We start from the raw sequence: 22,876 nt of genomic DNA, 5'->3' as shown, positions 1-22,876 counted from the left end.
TTTAGCGGTCGTGTTGTATTGTTATTTCTGACTGAACTGAATGTTCAGTGTTATTTCTGACTGAAGAACTGCAGAAAAATGGAACGCTCGGAAATGCATACCTCTACTTGTTCATCGAACATCTCGGCTTTGAAAACTTATATCATAACTCTACCGTGACAAAGTCTAGATAATTTATTTTTGATGCGATTAGTACATAAAAACATATATGTTATCGCAATAAAAATAAAGTCTTGTATTGTTCTGTGAAACAAAGAACAAAGTCAGTTTCAATGCATCCACCATTTTTTCCGCTTTGGTTTCCTGATAGCATTCTGAAATAGGAAAGAGAAATAAAATTGGCTCATATACGAGAGAGTACAAGAGAAATACGATGCGCAAAGGGAATTGAGCGAGCCAGGTGGTCGATTTAAAACTCAACACGTGGCCCTCTGTCCTCAGACCTTAATGGCAAAATCGACCAAAAATTTGCTAATTACATGGGATATTTCAAAAGAATCGGTAACCACGCTGATTCGGTTTTTCAATAGCTAGATGATATATAAGATACTCAAGCGAACACGGTGTTGCGCAGACAACAGGAAATTTCACCAACACATAATGCAAAAGCGACAATCCAGTCATCAGCTCACTGGACGAGCTACTTGTTTCATTCACAGTCAAACATCAACTAGGCAAGGAAATATTGTGCAGCCTTTATTTATAGATTTCTCTTCATACTACGCATAACGATACGGTGTTTTTTATGCATGACGCAAAGCCTCCTATGCCGAACAAGAAGTTGACGTCATTTTGTACAACTGGGATTGGTGGATGAAAACATAGGTCGATTCTAACCATTTTTTCAATAGTATGCTATTGAAATACTAAAACGAAATTGCCATGAGTGTTTAAGTTAAAAGTTTCCGAATCGATTGGTTGTTAAATTATATCAATCCATCAACAAATGGCTGAGCTATTAACGTTCAAAATTATGACGAAAAAAGGTTACGCGGCTATTTTTGAAACTTTTAATTGACACCCGGTCCCGTATAGAGAGAGTAAGGCATTTTTAATGCCAAAAAATCGATTTCGGAAATCTCATGCATATGGTGATTTTTTAAGATCGAAAATGTTCAAACCTTTACCGCCTGGGAGAACCTCTTACTCATATCCGATTTAGCTCAAATTGCATGGGGACTTTTTTCAAGGTGCTTAAACTTTTGAGCACTAGCGCTTTGCGAAATTAGAGGCGATCCCAAAATATTGGCACCCTTATATATACACGAGCGGTAAAAAACAACGCGTTTTGTCGGTTACGTCACTTATACCAACATATCTCCGAAACCAGAAGTCGCAGTCAATTGATTTTTGAACTTGATCAATGGCCAAATAGTAGCTTTTAAACGAGCCTATTTTACTCACCACCTCCTCTACAAACGACAACAAAAAAGCACCTTAAATTTCGTCGGTACATGAGTGACCTAATACTCCACCAGAATCATTTTAGGTGTCGCCACTGCACATAATAGCCTATTCAGAAAAGCCATTTGGCTAACCTGCCTCTTCGGTCAACCAGCTCCGTTTTCCTTTACTGATTTTTTTTTTCTAAAAAACTCTTGGATGCTCACGATCTTAACTAGATTCATATCTCAAAATTCAATTCACTGAAGCATGTTAGATTGTTTTGTGTATGAATAAATTTATCTTTCCTTCGTCAGGCAATAATTTTTTTACAAGATTTTTGCCGTAATTAAATGGAAAACAGCGATATTTCAAATAACACGCGTTAAAAAAGTCGTGTAATTTGAGATTTTTAACAGTCGCGTAAATTGAGGTTTCAATGTAGTTATGTACACTGCCTATTCGGTACCAAACCCCCTAAATAATCACTATCTGTTGACGGCCAGAAAGCCGTTACTAATTTTTGTTCTTTCGGCACATCAGCAAAGACATTGCACTTCGGGGGTGGCATTAGTAGGGATTTCGAAAATTTCGAATTACTCGATTATTTAATAATCGAGTATAATTTTGAAATTAATCGATTGAAATTTATTCGATTATCTTGGTTGTTAATCGATTATTCGATTATTCATTCGATTTTTACTACGGGATTTTTTTAATTATTCGATAAGCTCAATAATCGAATATTAGTTATAAGTTAGATATTCGATTAAATATTACTCGATTATCTGGGTTAGTAATCGATTACTCTATTAATCGACCGACATTACGACATCCCTAGGCATTAGTAGTTTAACGAAAACTTATATGGGTAACTAAAATAAGTAACGATTAGTACAATTTTGTCCACCATCGACATGAAATAGATTGTTTCCTGTTTGCAGGAACATGTTAATTAACCACGATCGTTACATCAGGATCTCTTTACCAGCGGCCGCCGCTTCAACGGTTGACTGCGTGACCGCTGATAATGCTGTTGACGCTGCCGGATGGTGATCCCGTCGAGTGCATGACGTTCAGTCGGACACGCGTTGTTTGTGTTCGATACGATTCAATTAGTTTTTTTTCCGATCACTGACGATGCCCGGTGCGAAGAGTGGAAATACTGACAGATGCAACCTTGAGAATCTGGCTAGAATGGTAGACAAATCTTGCCAACGTTGTTTTGGTGGTTCGGAAGGTTTGTAACCGATGCTGTCTGTGACGAGAATCTACCCTACCAAGCCACCAAGCGGATGACGACGATTCGTACTCATCTCGGGACTACAGACTAATAACGACTCGCATCACCGAACGAACGTGCCAAGCGGTGCGCCATTTTACCGAGTGGAGGACCAATTCTAGGACTATTTTTGGATCATCTGTGGCACTACTGCTGTTGCAAAATTTTACCTGACCGGTGACGATGCTTCCGCTGCAGGAAGCTGAACACACGTGTACTTACTGCGTTCGCCAGTGAGAAACTGATCGCAGCCGACGATAATTAGGTGATGTTGGTCGGTTTCATTTTTGAATTAATTAAACTTATGCAAACTGGTAGGTAGTAAACAAAGTATTTTCAGCGGAATTAACCGTTAGACAGATTTGAATGATTTCGGTTTAAGATTACTTATATGTTCTGTCTTCGACGCATCAATGCCTAGCCGTTGAAAGTGAACTGCTAGTACAACCTAGCAGTTCAACTTGATCCGCTGAACAGGTCTGAGATCAGTCGCCACTAGTTCTCGGTTATTCGTTCAGTAAAGGAATTGCGCATATGCAATCAATGTGTAGTTTTTGCTTAAGTAGAACTTGAGCTTAGTCCATGTTGAAGTTGAACGACATGCAGAATAAAATCGTTGTTAAAACGGGCACGGTTAAAATACACTTAGTATTTAAATTTTGCTTCGCCAGAATCGAACAGGTACTGAAGATGCACAAACTTGTTCCAACCTGGATCGTCTAACAAACAACTTTTCTGGGTTAATATTCGTCGTATAGTACGAAATTTATTGCATTTTTTATTTCTCGCTCTCTCTCTCGAGATGAGCAGCTGTAGGTTAGTAAACAATGCAGAAACCCGCGATACGTTAACCAATACAGTGGATCGACACGACTTTATAAGAAAATGGAGAGCGAAAGCGAGAGACAGACTGCCCCTCGGAGGCGTTAATTTCTTCTATCCGTGCCTAATTGGAGCCCGGGTGAGACTTGTTGAACTTTAGATATAAGAGTGTCGCGACGAAACCACCGAATGACATCATTAAGTGTGGTGTTTAGTCGCCTTAAGTCACCCGGCCAGAATGCGGGGTAGACTGACTGTCAGATCCTTGGTGTTGAATTAGGGTGTTAAAAACTGCTAGCTCGAGCGAAGGCGAGTTTCGGGAATTTAGGAATAATTTTAAATCGTTTAGCGTTCAACGCAAATCGCTTCCACTTGGGTGATAGTGGCGTGGAGCACCCTACTGATTATCATCTACAGCTTCCATTGACACAGCCAAATTCAATACACACACACACACACACAGATACTACTGCCGAAACAAACATGAGATAAATTCGAACGTGGCCGTTTCAAATTGCTGTACGTGCTCTGCAAAAGCTCGACTCACCTGAATCAATATATTTCCGTTAGTGTTAATACTCTTATGATTGTAACCCAAGAATTAGGTCGTGAACAAAATCTCCATACGTTAGTGCAGTGTGAAAAGTAAAAGTGATAAAAGTAAGATACTGAACGTAAACGATTGCTGGTCCATGCACAGGTTGTGCACGTAAATTTACCGTCGAAAAGACATTCTCCGGTGGAACGATTTTTTTGGTATAATTTTTTATTTCGGAACCGAAGGAAGCTGAACCAGTAAGATGGCCAAAGCGGCAATGAAAACCAGCCAAACGGAACCGTTCGAGGATTACTTAAGTAAGTGCCGATGCTAGCTGGTGACGTCCGATCCGAAAACAATCAGAAGCTATAGAATAAAGCAGTTTTCTTTTTTTATGTTGGTGAAATAAATTTGTGCTTCGGTGAGATGGACTCTGGTTGTTTGGAATGTCGTGTTTAAAAGTTTTTATTTATTTGCTGGCGCCAGCCGGGTCGCGTCGAGTTTAACGTGTCACCGAACAAAAATAAGGGAATGACAATGAGTCATATGGTGCTGCCGTACTGACGCGTTTTCATATAAAACAGGCAGTATATCAATTGAGACGACAATGGGTTTAGATTGATACTGAAGAAAGATGTGAATGCGTATGTTTGAAATTGAATCATGTTCCATGAAACTGTAGCTGAATGCAGTTGAATATTAGTGGAATAATTCAAATCTCCTAAATTTTAGTAGTAGTTAAAACTTTGAATCACTTGGCTTAGGTTTGAAAATATTGAGTGAAAAAGCAACTTTCAACTTTTTGTTCCAAAATTTGAGACTATATTGCGAAATAATGTCTCCATATCAGTTTTGAATTGAAGAGTAGCATAATAAAAGCGTTTAGCATCTGATCGAGGTAGTATTTCCCATTTCCAAATAATTTTCGACCAGAACAACGACCGAGTGACCGATCGTTGTCGTGATGAAGCGGTTCTCTTCAGCCCATTCGAAATGAATTAGCTGTACTCGATACAATGAGTCTTTGATGGTTTGATTATTCGGAAGCTGTTCGTAGCATACGACATTCTACTGATCCCAGTATTAATTTATTTTGGAGAAAGTGGGTGAATTTCGTACTATGGTGAATTTCGAATCATTAGTCTTGTCATCATATGACATCGATCTATACCAGTTGTTCGCCAACTGTTTTGGTCGAAAATTCGTACCATTGCCCACTAAGTCGAAAAAATCAATAAAAAAAATCCTCTGCCGATTTATCATTTTTGCAGTTAACCTGAAATTCAAAAATAGGTATAGAAAATTATAAAAGTAATTTCTTCCCAATCATACACGGTAGAAATTAAATGTTAATTCAAGATTCTATCGAGCAAACATTGGGTAAGCGAAATAGAAGTCAATAGAGACTCAACAAAATCTCACATATCATTGCCTAGCCAGAGAATTAAAGAGAGATTCGATGGGTCGGGGAAAGGCTCGATAAGTTTATGTGTGAATCACAATAGAATAAACTAAAATTTGAACCAAACCTGCCATGCACAGTCAGGTCAAATACCAATACCGTTTTCGTTTATTGATCAGAGCAGCCCGAGAGCTGACCCAGAGTCGCTCAAGCAACGTTTAATATGTTTGTTTTAGCAACCTGAGGTCGTTCTAGATCGGACTCCAATCGCGTAGTTTCGCTCTGAAAATTTTCTCGGGTCGCATCACGCATCCATGCGAGTTTGTTTATTTTTTTTAAGAGTTGTTTAGGGCGCGTACCATGTGTTCGTTTTACTAGGAGTCAGAGTCGCCCGCGTGTAGGCTCGAAACCGAAAATGGTATAAGTTTTTTCTACAGGGAAATAATCTGAGTCAACCACAGTAGTTCAGTTGGCTGAACGATTACCCCGGATTGGAGAAGGTTGCTTATTTTATCAGTCATATATTCACTCTGTCCTTCCGTTAGGAAATCGAGAAAACTTCAACATTAGGTGTATTTGTTTTGAGTTATTTCTGATTTTAATTTTAACATAAACAAAAACATTTGAGATCTAACAGTTTATTTTTTACTAACAGTCTTCCAGAAGGAAAATTAAGGCGAAAATTAAGTTATGGTGATAAAGATGTGCAGATTGCGTTTATTATTTCTATTAGTATTGGGTTCTATGATTGTTATTAAAACTCGCAAGTTGTCCTACTTAGTAATAATCATTAATAACCAAAACTGCATTGAGTTTTTCTTCGGCAGGATATGAAGAAGGAATCGTTATACTATTTATTTCAACCTTCATTGGGAAGCATAGAACTACGCAATGAACTACTGAATCCAAAAATTCAGAAAGTTTTGCTTAAACATAGACATGGATTATGGGGAAGATGGTATGACCATTTTGTTGTAATTTATTTAAAGATAGCTTTTTGGTCAAGTGTTGCTTCACAAAATATTTACTTTGCGTTAAAGGCCGATGTTTCGAATAAATATCCCTTCATCTTCAGCTCAAAACGAAAACAAATATATTTCGTTACGTGGATTGAAACATTGAAAATGATCGAGCCGTTCCCGTTTTCGGTCATTTTCAATATTTCAATCCACTTGACGAAACATATTTGTTGTCGTTTTGCCCTGAACATGAAGTGATAAAGCTTGCTTCATTTAGAATTGAAACAAACTTTTGCTCATATCGTGGCGCTCCTGGTGGACGAATTTGGAAGTTCTTGGCGCCCACGGGTCGGAAATTTTGTCAGCTTCACGTATGATTTTTAACATTCCGCAAATCGACTGTACTTTGTAAACAATCAACATGCAAGCCGAAAGAAGGGAAAAAATTGTGCACAGTTATTTGGAAAATCTATTGTGGTCTGCATCTAGGCTAGCTAAACAGCTGAAATTGCCCAGAAATACCGTATGGCGCGTTATCAAACGGTATAAGGAAACATTGACGACGATTCGGAAGCCTCAAGCCAATCGTCGGAGTGGAACTGTCGACCGGTAAGATTTTGAAGACGATTAAGAGGAATCCTAATCTGTCGGTCCGTGATTTGGCCACAAAATTTGGTGCGGCCCATAGTACCAAGTCGTATCGAGCTAGCAAACAGCCAAATCAAACCATAAAACAGAATAGTGTGGTAAAAATTCGTGCTCGGAAACTATATGATCAGGTGCTGACCAAGTTTGACGGGCGTCTTCTGATGGACGATGAAACCTATGTCAAGGCTGACTTCGGGCAAATCCCAGGTCAAATATTTTACTTGGCACCGGCTCGGGGGGATGCTCCAGCCAAATTTAAATTTGTTTTTGCCGACAAATTTGCAAGAAAATTTATGATTTGGCAGGGTATTTGCCGCTGTGGCAAGAAAAAACGAAAATTTTCTTTACAAATATGACAATGACATCGGAACTATACCAAAAAGAGTGTCTCCAAAACGAATTTTGCCGTTCATTCGATCCCACGACCATCCCGTAATGTTTTGGCCAGATTTGCCAAGCTGTCATTAAAGCAAAGTCGTTCAAGAATGGTATGCAGAGAAAGGGGTCCAGTCTGTTCCGAAAAAATTTAACCCACCCAACTGCCCTCAGTTCCGCCCTATTGAGAAATACTGGGCAATCATGAAGAGGAGACTCAAGGCAAAGGGAAAGGTTGCCAAAGACATCAATCAGATGACGACTTGGTGGAATAAGATAGCTAAAACGATGAACGAAGAAGGTGTGCGCCGCCTAATAAGCCGTGTTACAGGAAAAATTCGAGAATTCCTTCGAAACCGTGACGAATAATTTTATCCGTATTTTTTTTTAAAGTATGAAGAAAACGCACCATTTGTATAAAAAAAGATCTTGAATTCAATAATAAATAACTGAAATACAGGCAATTGTCTTTGTTCCAATGCTATCTGAAGGAAGCTTTATTCCTTCGAAACGTTGGCCTTTATCGCAAAATAAATATTTTGTAAAGCATCACTTGAACGAAAAGTCATCTTTCAATAAATAGACATGGATTTTTAACTTGTCTTGTAATTGTGAACGAGGCTTTTTCCAACTTATAAACGGATCCAAATAAGGATATCAAAATTTAAAATATCATAAAATATCGAAATAGAAATCTTCGGAGGAAATTTTAAATGAGCTATTCCTACAGAACGCCATCTTTAACCTATTGTTGGGTAAGATACGTAGAATGTCTAAACGTTTGACACCTCATATTGTGTTTAAACTTCAAAAAATTATTACCAAAGCTCAAAACTTTTTGTCTTTATTAAAATAATGGGGTTGCAACTGCAAGTAATATTATTGAAATTAGAGTACACATTTGTTGAGTACGCTCTACCTCGCATTTGTCCTCATCAATCATCATTTCTACTCTTCGTAGGAATCGAAAAGCCAATGCGTGCCCATCGATGAAAACAAATGGTAATCCGAAGAGGTCAAGTCTAGTGAATACGGTGGATGGGGTAGCAACTTCCAGCAAAGTGCTTTAGTCCTATCCTGAACCGGTTTTGCTTTGTGTGCAGGTGCATTGTGGTGTAACAAAATTACTTTGCCCTATCTTCTGGCCCACTTTGGTCGTTTTTCGATCAATTCATGGTTCAAATTGATCATTTGTGGTCTGTAGTGATAAGTATTGACAGTTCAACCAAGTTTTAGAAGCTACACAACACCTTTCTAATCCCACTAAACACAAAACATTGTCTTCTTACGGAATCGATATGATTTTACAGTTGATGTTGATGATTGTTCGGATTTTTTTTCGCTCCATTTTTTTTCGGTCAGGATTCTTAAAATGAATACGTTTTTCATCACCAGTGACAATTCGATGCAAAAATAATTTTCTCTCGTGTCTTTAAAGTAAAGTTTCTCTAGTGTTTTCTTTTTCTCGGTTTTCCATCTGTCTTTCATTCAATTCATATGGCACCGATTTGCCACACTCTGAAACTTTTCCCATATCTTCTAACGATCCGTACTTGTTTTCTTTTGACTAAAAGTATTACAATAATCTAACACAAACTTTTTTAATGGCGTTTCACGTTGTTGATTTTTCACATCAAAATCAAACACGAACGAAACGAAAAAATATGATGTTTGTTCGATGATTTGGTGTATATTGATTATGTTGGGCAGATATTATACCAACCAACCAAAAGCAAAATTATTGCTCGATCTCACCAAATATTCACTATCTACACGTTTGTATCTTAACGCTCACTTAATTCCGGTACACCTGGGATGTAAATGTAGAAAAAACTTACATTAAGATTACACCAGATCTCTGCGTTTCATGCATTTCTAAGCCATTTGGCACCAAACAAAAGAAAATCTTCCGTTTTGCGGTTTTTCCTATCCGGATTTCCGAAGCTACGCGGTCTCGGTCTCAAAGTCCCAGAGTCGATGTTTTCAAAAAAAAAATTTGTTGAGATTACACCAGATCTGGACGTTTCATGCATTTCTCAGATATTTGGCATCGAAAAAAAATTTCTTAAGTTCTGCGGTTTTTACGCGGATTTCCAAAGTTACGCGATTTTTTTTACGCGGATTTCCGAATTTACACGTTTTTTATGCGGAACATATCCTCCGCGTAATAAGTGTAACAATAAACCGGAGGTCGCCATCTTTAATTCTGAATCGATTGAAAACTATTTTCAGTTCACGCAAATTTACGTGGAAGAACATTTAATATTGTGTCTAAAGTTCCATGACATGAAATGAAAAATGAATACTAATAGCGACCCCCGCGCGCCTTGAACCGAGAATTATTCGATCACAAAGTACGTATGTTAATCGACTGAGCCACCGAAGCACACATCTGCTTTGCTGGTAAAACGTGCATTTAAATTCATACAGTGGCACATGCTAGCAGAATACAAGTTAAAGTCGGAACCAGTAAAATTCAAGTTAATCTGAAACCAAGTCATTAGAAATGAAATTTTTCGTTGTTTGGCAAAGTAGGTCTTTATGAATAACATCTTATAAGTCGCCTGTAAAATTCAAATGTTTTTGGTGTGTACAGCATTAGAATGTGGCCGTACACAGATAAAAATATTTTGTGAATTTACATCAATAATTATGCACATATTTCGAGCAGGCAATTCTATGGAAAGTTACTTTACAGTTCTGAGCATTTTTTTAATATAACGGGTGATTTTTTAAGAGCTTGAGAACTTTTTTAAACAATAAAACGCACTAAATTTGCAAAATCTCATCGGTTCTTTATTTTAAACGTTAGATTGGTACATGACATTTACTTTTTGAAGATAATTTCATTTAAATGTTGACCGCGGCTGCGTCTTAGGTGGTCCATTCGGAAAGTCCAATTTTGGGCAACTTTTTCGAGCATTTCGGCCGGAATAGCCCGAATTTCTTCGGAAATGTTGTCTTCCAAAGCTGGAATAGTTACTGGCTTATTTCTGTAGACTTTAGACTTGACGTAGCCCCACAAAAAATAGTCTAAAGGCGTCAAATCGCATGATCTTGGTGGCCAACTTACCGGTCCATTTCTTGAGATGAATTGTTCTCCGAAGTTTTCCCTCAAAATGGCCATAGAATCGCGAGCTGTGTGGCATGTAGCGCCATCTTGTTGAAACCACATGTCAACCAAGTTCAGTTCTTCCATTTTTGGCAACAAAAAGTTTGTTAGCATCGAACGATAGCGATCGCCATTCACTGTAACGTTGCGTCCAACAGCATCTTTGAAAAAATACGGTCCAATGATTCCACCAGCGTACAAACCACACCAAACAGTGCATTTTTCGGGATGCATGGGCAGTTCTTGAACGGCTTCTGGTTGCTCTTCACTCCAAATGCGGCAATTTTGCTTATTTACGTAGCCATTCAACCAGAAATGAGCCTCATCGCTGAACAAAATTTGTCGATAAAAAAGCGGATTTTCTGCCAACTTTTCTAGGGCCCATTCACTGATTTGCAAGCGTTGCTCGTTAGTAAGTCTATTCATGATGAAATGTCAGAGCATACTGAGCAAATAATAATGCATGAAAATCATAACCTCAAAAAATCTGAGCAAATACTAATGCATGAAAATCCTAACCTCAAAAAAATCACCTTTTACAAGGGGCTGGGGTCCACTAGGAGATTGATAGTACCTATTAGCTTTCTCCGGACTGTACCAGCCTAGATTCCGTGTGGAATCTGGCGGAAAAAAATGAACCAAGAATAGATCCACTGGGTTCCTGCTTCCATGTCGTAAAAGGCGACAATTGCAGGAGTTTCTTTTTCTTTTCAGTTATAAGATATTTTCCATGTTTCACTTCTGATTACTCTATTTTACTGAATTATCTCTTTATTCAACCTATCAATTTCCGTCTAGCTTCGGAGAAAAGTTTTATTAGGAATGATTTCTTCTTCCATGTTATTGATCTGGAATCTTTCTGGATTATAAATTGAATGATAAAAATCAACCATTGCGCAAATCCGTTTATATTACAAAGTTAATAATAGAGATAACATATATCGGTATATTGAATACATAGTAGAAAAGCACTTGATATTAATATTTCAAACAATAAATTAATATTTTTCTCTGTAGCCGGCTGCCCAGATCAACCAATATAACCAATAAATAATTTTAATAAATAATTAAAATAATACTGCGGAAATAATAAAGAATCAAGACGCGTGTGAAATCTGTTGACCTTTGTTTGGTGATTTAAAATGATTTTATAATGACTGTTTAGAATATTTCAATGCAATGAATCAACTTTTTTGTCTAAATCCTGTTTACTCATTTATTTTGTATCACGTAGTTTCATTTATAAAAAATAGGGAAGTTTTTATTCTTTACGCGATAGTATTGCAAATTTTTCTTCAGTTTCCTCGAATAAGAGCTGTGAATCAAGACTTCCCGGGACTTCAATATAGGATATTGTTGAAACCTTCACTCGGGAAGTCAGTGAGTTTAGTGGTGCATCCGAGCATCTTGAAACCGGAACATACTGAGTCGCGCGCGAATAATACCAATACTGAAATTTTTAATAACAAATATCCTTCTCCCGTGACACTTGTGGAGTGCGCAGTAGTATATACGGCCTCTAGTAACAACAAGTGTTGGACTAACATCCCTTCCCATTCCTTAGACGATCTACGTTCGGGCCTGGCCGGCGCCGGTACTGATCAATGATTTCTGGGGTTACCAGAAGATGTACATTGAAGGATGATTTACCAGTCCCAGGTCGGATCATCTAAAAACTCCCTGTACAATTTCAGCTAATTCCGATCAGTAACGGAGTAGCAACCAGGGGTGGTCAAGCTCAAGCTCAAGTTCTGAGCATTTTTTAATATACAGTCTTGTTCATTGGAAAATCTATGCAATCCAATTTAATTTTACATCAATCATGGTTTTAAATCAAATTTTAGATTCAACTTATGTCTATTTCATCTTACTGTTGATTTACATGTCATATAAATAACAATTTTTTTTTCTGTGTAGCACAAATTTTCACAATATGCGTAAGCCTCTTTTTACGAAGTAGATTCGTAAAAAAAAGTTTACGTTATTTGAAATTTACTTCGTAGAGAAAGATTACGTTATTTGGGGTTTGGTTCGTTAAAAAATTTACGTAAATCGAATACTGCGTGAGAAAAGATTCCGTAAATTAAGGTTTGATTATATATTACTTTATTTGGCTCTATACCAGAAGAACACAACTTGACTCAATATTAACGGTTCCATGTAACCTTCGGAATGAATCTTAGTGAAACTTTGAAAAATTGCTTATTCAGTTCAAGTTTCTGATTATTTCAGGCATGTGCCATTTGTGCTACTTTTTTCGAAATTTAAAATCCTTCACTGCTCTGCTCACGTATTATTTCAAATTAACAAAATCAACTGAGGATCATTTCAAAACCAAGTTGCTCTTCCAACTCAAGTCCGAATAAACCATTTGGATGCAAGACACATCGGTTCCATCAGCACTTTCTCGATCGAAAATGTTATTGCGAAAATTGATGAATAATCCACTGGCCTGTCAAATCCGTCATGGAAGAGTTCGAGAATCGGAATAAAAGACCACTTTTGAATTTACGAGTGTTTACGTTCCCATTTCTTGACTCGGTGATTTTTTTTTTCTTCCGCATGATAAATGCCGAGAAGAGAGTGTCTCCCGACTAAGGAGAGATTTCAAAATGCAAAAAATTGTTTGTTTTTCTCTGATAATTACGGGAAGACTGTATGCGACTCGGCATCCGAGTTGCATTTACTCTTTCAGAACAGATCATAGATTGAGATGAAATTCTACAAATTATATCATAAAAAGGGTAATAAAGTTCTAATTAGAAACCTGTAATCTGTCTGTAATTTACTACCGTCACTATAGTAAGGTTGTGGCAATTTTAAAAAATTTCGAACAAAATTGGGCATATAAACGTACCATTTCATATATGTGCCATTGTCAATATTCAAGCTTATTGGTAGGCTGATCGGTAAATGTTTGAATCTTTACCAAGCGATTTAAAATTTTATTATTTTTTTGAAGGTGGCAGCATTGTTAGCACGACTTAATGGATATTGTGTGGACGTTGTTGACAGTTTCGATACAATGTCATTATTTCGGATTAATTTCCCTGTGTTGGTTATTGTGAACACTTCGGAGTTTTTTGGTTTCAAAGTAACCCTTTTTGAACAAAAACACTATGTAGGCGTGAAGTTGACTCTACTCATTATGATTCGGTAGAAGCATACTAAATGATCCACCAATCTCACATTTCCATACTCGAGAAGACACCTCTAATTTTCAATCAGAACCGAGATGGATTACACAGAAAAATATCCCGAACTCGTCAATTTTCAATCACCCTTCGGTCGCTGGTCAATCACTCGCGCAATGCTCTTGCGGATTGCCTGCTTTCCGGCACACGTCGAAATTGCACTTTCGTCAAGCGGTTACATGCCCTCGTCATTAATCGCTGTCACGGGCGTCATCGTGGTTTCGTCGTTGCGGTTGTTGTATTTTATGGAGCTCATTCGTCATCATATTTTGCCAGCAATCATTAGAGACACCACGAGATAGGTAACCTCCGGACACGATGCCGAGCGAAAGAGAGCAAACAGCTCACTCGCGTCGTATTTACCAATCTGCCTGGTTTGCTTTCTTGGATTTTTTTTCCTGCTGGGCCAGTGGTCGCTCTCGGTACTGGAGAAAAAAACGTGTGCGATATGAGTCTAGTGTCTTGTTTAGTCGTTTAGCAGCGATAAACGCGTCAATACCGCGTCGAAGGGAGCGAAAGTAGTTTAATTCTTACTACCGGAACGGAAGTGCAGTCCCTCTGGTTTATCTTTTATGATTTTATCCGATACTATTGAGAATGTCCGAGACTGAAGTTTTAACATATGAAAGTGTTGCGGAAAATTGTCAAGATTTTCTAGGTAAAGTTAAGCGAATGCCAAATTATTCTGAGTGACTCATTTCGCGTTTACCTTCGAGTAGACTGATTAGTCATTACCACGGCAGAACGAACTGATACTGTAGATAACATGTTTCGAGCCAGCTGATTGATTTCGTGTTTGTTTGACTGTTTTTGTTTTGTTCCAGACGCCCTACTTGCTGATCTCCAAAATACAGTGCCAGGACATAATCAACATGTTGGTGGTGGTGGCGGATCATCTGTTCCTGGTTACGGCAGTTTGAATGGAGTCCGAAATAAGCAAACTCCCAGTCCGGTAAGTGCTTTTTACGTTCATAAGATTAACATTATTTTACAAATTACTCGACCTGCTAGTAACGGATTACGACAAGAGAATAATATTTCTGTTATTGCGACGCGAAAATTCGAAAAGAAGTAACCAATTTTTATCTTATACTCTAAGACAATGCATTATACATAGATAGCAAATATCACTCTAACCAACGGTGCTTATATATGATTTGACATGGTAGAGGTTTCTTTAAGCGGGAAACTATTTTTGAGTAGATTCTTGTATTTAAATTTAATCATTTTCTCTTCAGTGCGAATGTAATACCCATGAGAAGAGGATAAAGAGTGTATTCGAAGGAAGCACATCGAAAATCTATTGTAGCTTATGATCCGTAAAAGTGTAAAAAACTGAAAACTTGAGTAAATCATATTCATAGTGTATTGTTTAGATCTGTCATGTTCCATTGTTATTTACACAGTAGAAATTTTCTATGAAAAATGTTGTGCTTGATCAAAATCCATGGGCCACTGATTTACTGATGGATCGCTATGAAGATTGGAATTGTAAATACAGGTGTGTTTCGTGTAATAGACACCTTCAAGGAGCGCCTGAGTGCTGGAAGGAAGGAAAGAAGGAAGGCAGTGACCATAAAAGTGGTTCAATAGACAGTGAAATGATCAGAAAAGTGATGTAAGAGCTCAAGAACCATCCAAACATTTTAGTTCGAGATGTCGCTAAAAAGTTCAAGATGTTAGTCGGTTTTGTGCAGAAAATTATGAAGCGTTTAGAGTGTAAAAAGTGCTATATTGAAAAGTAAAGCAAAACATCACTGCGAAAACTCGCGCCCGGAAACTTCGCACGAAGTAGTGTTGCTAAGTAAGGATGCTAATCCTTACTTCAACTTTCTCGGCAAGCACGATGACTTTCGAACGGAGCTTTGGAGATCCATAGTGTTATAAACTATTCGACTCATCAGGAATCAGAACAAATTGCAAGATGGCAAGTGACTGAGAAAATCGCAGGGTGGCAAGTGACCGGGAAAACCAGGAAAAAGTCGGGAATTTCGTTTCATTGGGAAAACCGGGAAAAAGTCGGAAATATTAATGCAAATCCGGGAAAAAATTTACTAGCCTTCATCTTAGTAAATCATGATTTTCCTGATTGAACAAACGAAAAGTTGGAGGCAATACTCCATTTTGTGTTTAAGTGAGAAGTTCAGTAAAAGTTTTGAAACATCGTATTGTCCCACACAGGTTTCATGGTACACAATCCATTGGAGAACCAATGTTTCGTTTAACAATTGTAAGGGTTTCTCAGCAATTGTTAATGGATCAGAAAGTATTTCTTAGTTGTTATCAACAACAGCACATCGAACGGATGCTTTTGCTGGATTTCTGTTAAATTTCAGAATAAGTTTGCATAATATGATTGCAAAAGAAATATCAGGTAACATGCTTAATAAAATTATGAAAAATTCTTAGGAGCCTTCATGTTTTTGAGTGGGCTAATGATTGTCTTAATTTCTTTATAATTTGTCTCAGTAATGTCATCTTGAGACAATACTTGTGTTGTAATCTTCAGGAATCAGAACAATTTGGCTCAAATAGCACGTTCCCCTTGATATTTGGAGATTTGTGTCTTGCCATCAATTCGTTTTTAGCATCATTTTCCCGATATATAAGAGGGAAGGATTGAAGGGAAATGGTAAAGTTTGGACTAGGAGGATGGAGAAAATTGACGACACAAAAACACAAAAAGCAGAAGTAAATTCTGCACTCCTAAGGGATGCTGAACAACCTGCTGGGGATCACATTTAGTGGAAGCAGAAGTAAATTCTGAACATCTACGAGGTCCCGAACTGTCTGCTGTAAAACCTATTTAGGTTTGTTACTATGTGCATTCTTTCTGATGAACGATAATAAAACCTCCAACCCCCGATATGATTTAGATATTTTACAAAAGCGACACCATTCTGCACTCCCGGAAGAATGCAGAACGATTCACAGTATGTACGAGCAGAAGTCGACGCTGGTCTTACAAGCCAGTTGTCGTATGTTCGAGCCCCGACCTGGAAGGATTCTTAGTGTCAGTAGGGTCCATAGTACTAGCCATGCAATGATTCTGTACACTAAGAATCGGCTGCGAAGTCTGTTTGAAACAGAAAGGCCAAATTCCACAAAAGGAATGTATTGCCAGGACTTTGCTTTTTACGAGCAGAAGTAAATTCGGTACCCCATTAAGGATGCCAAACAATCTGCTAAACCCTATTTAAGGTGAATACAGAAAGGATTCATACACTCCAGGAAGAACGAAGAACCCTTCTGACTATAGCTCCTTACCACATTGGATGAGAAACGAGAGAATATCCTTTAGTGTTAGCTCTGCATACAGAGACTCAATCATGAATGGAGAACCAAAATCCCGGATACGTAGTTACGTCAATGCGGGACAGTTACATATCAGATGATATGAAGTACCGTAATCGCATTCACACAAGTCACACGAATAATACTCAGCACGTTGAATAGTAGCCATGTGATAATTGAGTTTGCAATGTCCAGTCAGAGCTCTGACCAGAATACTGCAATTATGCTTGGAAAACACTTGACACTTTGACATTTTCAGATTTAAATCTGCTAAAAAAACGAATGAAATCATTCGTTGCACCAGCTCTAGCCAAATCATCAGCCCATTCATTTCCAGTAATACCAGAATGGCCGGAAGTAAACAGCATTCGAAATGCTGAGGTCTTCAATTTGAGTTCGACATGCGATCACTAGATTCGACCGTGAATCATTCGAACTGAGTGCTTTTAAAGCTGCCTGACTGTCGGAACAAAAATAAATTCGTTTACCACAGATTCTCTGCTGAAGTGCCGATTGTATTCCACACAGAATCGCGTAGATTTCTGCTTGGAGCACAGTACAGTATCTACCAAGTGAATGAGACTGCTCTAGCCTCATTTCACGACAGTAGACACCAGCACCAGCACGACCATTCAACAGAGAACCGTCCGTATAACAAACTATGTGTTCATCAAGTTGTCGTTCCAGACAACCAGACAACCATTTCTCACGAAGAGGATAGCTCACATTGAATGTTTTGAAAGGAAAACTGCATGTGAGAGTTAGGTCACTAGGAGCGAGTAAATACTCATCCTAGGTAACCATTTGAGACCACAAGCGAGTGTGGCTAGTAGCATAGTCTAGAGCAGCAGTAGGAGTTGTCGTGAATGCTCCTGTCATCGCCATTAGGATCATCCTTTGGAGATGATTTAGCTTTGACTGAGCTATCGCAACTTTTCCTTTCTGTCACCATACAACGCAACCATATGCTAAAATTGGTCTAACAATAGTTGTGTAGATCCAATGAATGTATCTGGGTTTGAGTCCTCATGATTTTTCAAAAGCCGAAAGCCATGCAAGCTCTTTTAATCTTGAAGTCAATGTGGGCAGACCAATTCAGTTTTGAGTCAAGAATAACCCCGTCGTATTTAACTTGATCGACCACAGTGACCTCTAAACCAAAAAACTGCAACGGACAAGCTCCTGTGATTATCCTACGATGAGTGAAAATCACCATTGATGTTTTGCCCGGATTTACAGATAATCCAACCTGACAACACCATTGTTCAACAGATCGCAGGGCCTGTTGCATTAAATCGAAGAGAGTGTTAATGCTTATACCGGTCATCAATATATGATAATCGTCGGCAAAACCATAAGTCGGAAATCCAAGGTTATTAAGTTTCCTTAACAAACCATCAGCGACTAGGTTCCATAAAAGTGGGAATAATACACCACCTTGAGGACACCCACAGATACTCAGCTTTCTAATCTCTGCTTGCCGAAGCGATGAACAAAGAAATCGATTACTAAGTGATCGACTATGCGTTCGACTGTTTTAAGAAGAAATGAGCTAAGACTGATAGGCTTGAAACTCTTCGCTTCCTCATAAGTGTCGCGACCGATTTTGGGAATAAATTTGACAATTATTTCCTGCCAGGCTCTTGGAATATATCCTGTCGCAAGACTAATAGTAAGTATTTTCTTCAAAACATGTTTGAAATGTTCATACCCTTTCTGCAGAAACACTGGGAAAAGCATCATCATTGTAGCATCATTTACCAGATTGAAAATGTTGTATACAATGTAGAAAAATATCGAGCCGCTTTCTGCCAAATCATCGGCAACTACCAACACTGATGTAAACAACCTATTGCTGTATCGATATCAGCCGAATTTCCCAAAACAATTTCAGGGTTTACATTGCTTCCGGTATGAGATCTTTATCCTAGACGATTAGTTCTAAGCTGATAGAAAATAGAACTTATTGAATTAACCGTTGCTTTATTTAAAATCCTGAATATTATTGGTAGATGATTCAGTAATCCGTTTACTTAAAATCTTTTAGATCCAGATCAATTGTAGAAGGGTTTCTGATGAACTAGTTGGGCTATTCGGAAATAAAACTGATTAGAAATCAGCGAAGAGTTTATTATCGAGAAGTCGTACTTTCTGATAATTTTTCTGGTTATTCCACGAGTGATGCTAAGCATTTAGAACCCCATTAAGAAAAAAGATCGATATCTTGAGCGATTTTGAAAACTTCACTTCCAATCTCTTATCCTTCACTATGTTTGTGACGAATGCTATGTACAGCGTCGTACAAACTGACGTACTAGACGGACCTTTCCACTGCCTTTGATAAAATTAACCACGTCATTACAGTCGCTAGTTGGTTTCGTTCATACCTCAACAATTGCCGACTAGTAATCAAGATAAATGACTATATTCAAATCGGTTATCGGTCCATCTGGGATTCCACAAGGCAAGGTCTTGGACCTATGCTCTACCTCCTGTACTTCAACGCTGTGAATCTTGCTTTGTAATGTCCACGCTTATTTTTCGCTGATCATCTCAAGCTATTACTCAAGTTATAAGCAATGATTCGTAGAACGCTCTACGATATGGAACCCATGTTACCTTAACGGTGCCCACCTAATAGAATCAGTACAGCACAGATTCGTCAGCTCCCGTGGAATAACCCTTACTTGCTGCCCAGCTACGAAATTCGTGGATTATTGATAGGACTCGACACTCTTGGTGATTTATCGTGATATACAGCCTCCGAGTGTAATTTGCACTCGGTTACCAAATGTAGGATTTATATGTATCAATTAATTATCAAGCAGATATGTTCTTCTGTGGTTCTGTCGATTAACTGACGTGCTTTGTGAATTATTGTTTCTCGGTTCAAGTCGCGTTGTTGCTATCGTTCTTTTGTTTTTTATTTCATTCGATTCAAGCCATGTAATTTTCAATTCACACAATTTTACATGTTCTTGAGTATAAATTTGTGTGAAATGCGACGATCCATTTATGTGCAAGTTATAAGATGTAAAATCACAAGATTTTTTCGAGCTGTGTATTTTAGTAAAGATATACCGTTACAATTCTGGAGCGAACGAATTAAAGTTACAAAATTCACACAATCAACTAGCATGCCAGTTTTATTCGTATTCGCGTCCTCCAGTTATGTTTGTGACATTACTCATTCGCATTTTTAGCTCTGGAAAGTTACTACAGAATATGAAAATATTTCACATTTTTGAAACTTTGACGTTTTTTAGAAAATGTCCTACTTATAAATGTATACTTTCCCGTTTTTAGCAGCGTGATTTTTTAGAGAATTGAGTGTTGGGGATTCCCTGATGAAGTCGCATAACTCGGGTTGTGTACCTTATGATCAAAAAAGAACCGGAATTTTATTAAAAAACCTGTTTCAATCCACCTAGTGGTGTAATGATGCCTTTCTCATGTACATACAATATTATGGTATTCTAGTCAAAATTTTTCTCTTCGATTTTTGAAAGAAACCAAGAGATTGTTTGTGCATTAACTAGTATAACATACAGAATAAAACAGTGCTTTGATTGCGTAGGTCATCCTTAAGAAAACGAAGTGGGTTCACTATTATATGCACTTCCGGCACCGGAACCCGAGAACCGGTATAATCAAACTCTAAATGACGATTTAAATGTTTGTTCTATCCGAAAATATGCAGTAATTTTTGGTAGGACCATAAAACTTTTCAATTGACCCTAAGATTGGGAATAACGGTTTAGAGTCCAGTAGATAACATTTTATACGGTTTTTGTTCCGCAAGTTTAAGTGACGGTGTACAATATTGAACACACTTTACCCTATAACTCCGGAACCGGAAGTCGGATCCGGATGAAATTCAGGAATTCCATATGGGACCGGAAGACCTTTCATTTGAATATAAGTTTGTGGAAATCGGTCAAACCATCGCTGAGAAAAGTGAGTGAGATCCATTTTGGTATATATGACCACTACTTCCGGTACTTCCGGAACCGGATACCGGGGACCAGGATAGCCGGAATCGGTTTGTGTAGTTGCCTACTGATGATGACTATCGTTTTGTGTAGTTTTGAGACCAGTTTAGAAATTTTTTTACGTTGTTTGTTTCGCCGGTTTAAGTGACGGTGTAGAATATTGAACACACTTTACTCTATAACTCCGGAACCGGAAGTCGGATCCGGATGAAATTCAGCATTCCGTATGGGACCACGAGACCTTTCATTTGAATCTAAGTTTGTCAAAATCGGTTCAGCCATCTCCGAGAAAACCTAGTGAGATTATTTGACACATACACACACACACGTACACACACAGATATTGCTCAGCTCGATGAACTGAGCCGAATTGTATATGACACTTGGCCCTCCGGGCCAATTTTCACTAGTCGGTTTTTCAAGTGATTGCATAACCTTTCTATATGAGAAAGGTAAAACGCAAAATTTCGATTTTTAATAAATTTCTTTATTATCGCCTTCAAAGTACTCTCCTCCTGCGGCAATACATGCATGCGAACGCTTGATCCAATTTTCCATACAAGTTTTATAGGCCGCCGAAGGTATGGCCTTTAGTTCACGCAACGAATTCTCTTTTATGGTCTCTATGGTCTCAAAACGCGTTCCCCGCAATGGCAATTCGAGTCTGGAGAAGAGGAAAAAGTCACACGGGGCCATATCTGGAGAGTACGGTGCTCGGTTGATGATATTGGTTGAGTTTTTGGCCAAAAACTGCGACACAACCAACGCTGTGTGAGCCGGCGCATTATCGTGAAATTCAGCAATTTTGGCACCAGCCGAGAAGCGACGCGTTTCAAACCCAAAACATCAGTTAAAATGTGTTCGGCTGATCCATAAGAGATTCCCAACAACACAACAATCTCTCTAACCGGTACAGAACGATTTTGCAACACGATTTGCTTCGCCGATTCAATGTTTTCTTCAGTTGCAGATGTTGTTGGGCGGCCAGGGATCTCATCATAATCCAAGCTTGTACAACCACCTTTGAAGCGTTTCTACCACTCGTATGTCTATGTTTCTCCTAAACACGATTCACCAAAGGCCTTTTCTAACATTTTCGACGTTTCGGAACACTTAAATTCATTTGCAACACAAAATTTGATGCACGCAAATTTCGCTTTCAATCAATAGAACTGCATCTTTCAATTAACGCTTAATTTTGCGATTAAATTATATTGAAAAGTACAGAGTTGTAAACTAACTTTATGTTTAATTGTCTACTCCAAATATGTTCATAAAAATAGATGTAAATTCACAAAATATTTTTATCTGTGTATAACGTGTTTTAGACAGGATTTGATACAATTCTTCATTCTATGTCGCATGATCGATTGAAAAGGTTTATGTTTTGATCAACGATCAATTATCAGCGGCAAGCGGCATCGTGTAATAATGTGTAAATATCTAAAATTCTCCATTCCTGTTCGTATAAACGTGCTTGAACACATATAGATGCTATACCTTATGTCGTCGTCGCAGACCTCAAACTTGTGCAAATCATCAGTTCCACCTGTTGAAGAGTCAGATGAGTCATCGCCCTTCTGCAAAGTAGGTGAAATATCAACATCGATTCCCAGTATCATTTTATAAGAAACACTTATTAGTCAAGCATGATGATATTAGTGTGTAATTTATCAATGTTCTTGTCACAACGCAATGCAACAACAACAACGAAAACGCATGACATCGAAAATTTGCATTGATAAAAAACTGCGTAACTTCGGAAATCCGTATGAAAAGAAGAGTAGTGAAGGACACAAATTCACCAATAAGAGTAATGAAACAAGCGTGTTGTTAAATCTCAGAAATTTTTGTTTGTAAATCACTGTCTATCGT

The 22,876-nt window shown here is 38.1% G+C and overlaps 1 protein-coding gene across 14 annotated transcripts in view; it reads left to right on the top strand.

Annotated features, from left to right (window-relative positions):
• The window catches only part of LOC131429977 (leupaxin), a 168,358-nt gene that overhangs the window by 93,575 nt on the left and 51,907 nt on the right, over nucleotides 1-22,876 (top strand). For 7 of the 14 annotated variants that reach the window (XM_058594561.1, XM_058594551.1, XM_058594550.1 and 4 more), the window contains one exon: nucleotides 14,540-14,667. In XM_058594561.1, the coding sequence (XP_058450544.1) occupies nucleotides 14,540-14,667 (128 nt within the window). Of the gene's footprint in view, nucleotides 1-4,079; nucleotides 4,343-14,142; nucleotides 14,374-14,539; nucleotides 14,668-22,876 lie in introns of those variants that run through there. The other 7 variants (XM_058594559.1, XM_058594556.1, XM_058594558.1 and 4 more) reach the window with 3 other exon arrangements.

Source organism: Malaya genurostris, chromosome 2 (genome assembly GCF_030247185.1).
Source record: "Malaya genurostris strain Urasoe2022 chromosome 2, Malgen_1.1, whole genome shotgun sequence".
Lineage (NCBI taxonomy): Eukaryota > Metazoa > Arthropoda > Insecta > Diptera > Culicidae > Malaya > Malaya genurostris.
The sequence above is the reverse complement of the archived record's forward strand: the minus strand, read 5'-3'. Positions and strand labels throughout refer to the sequence as shown.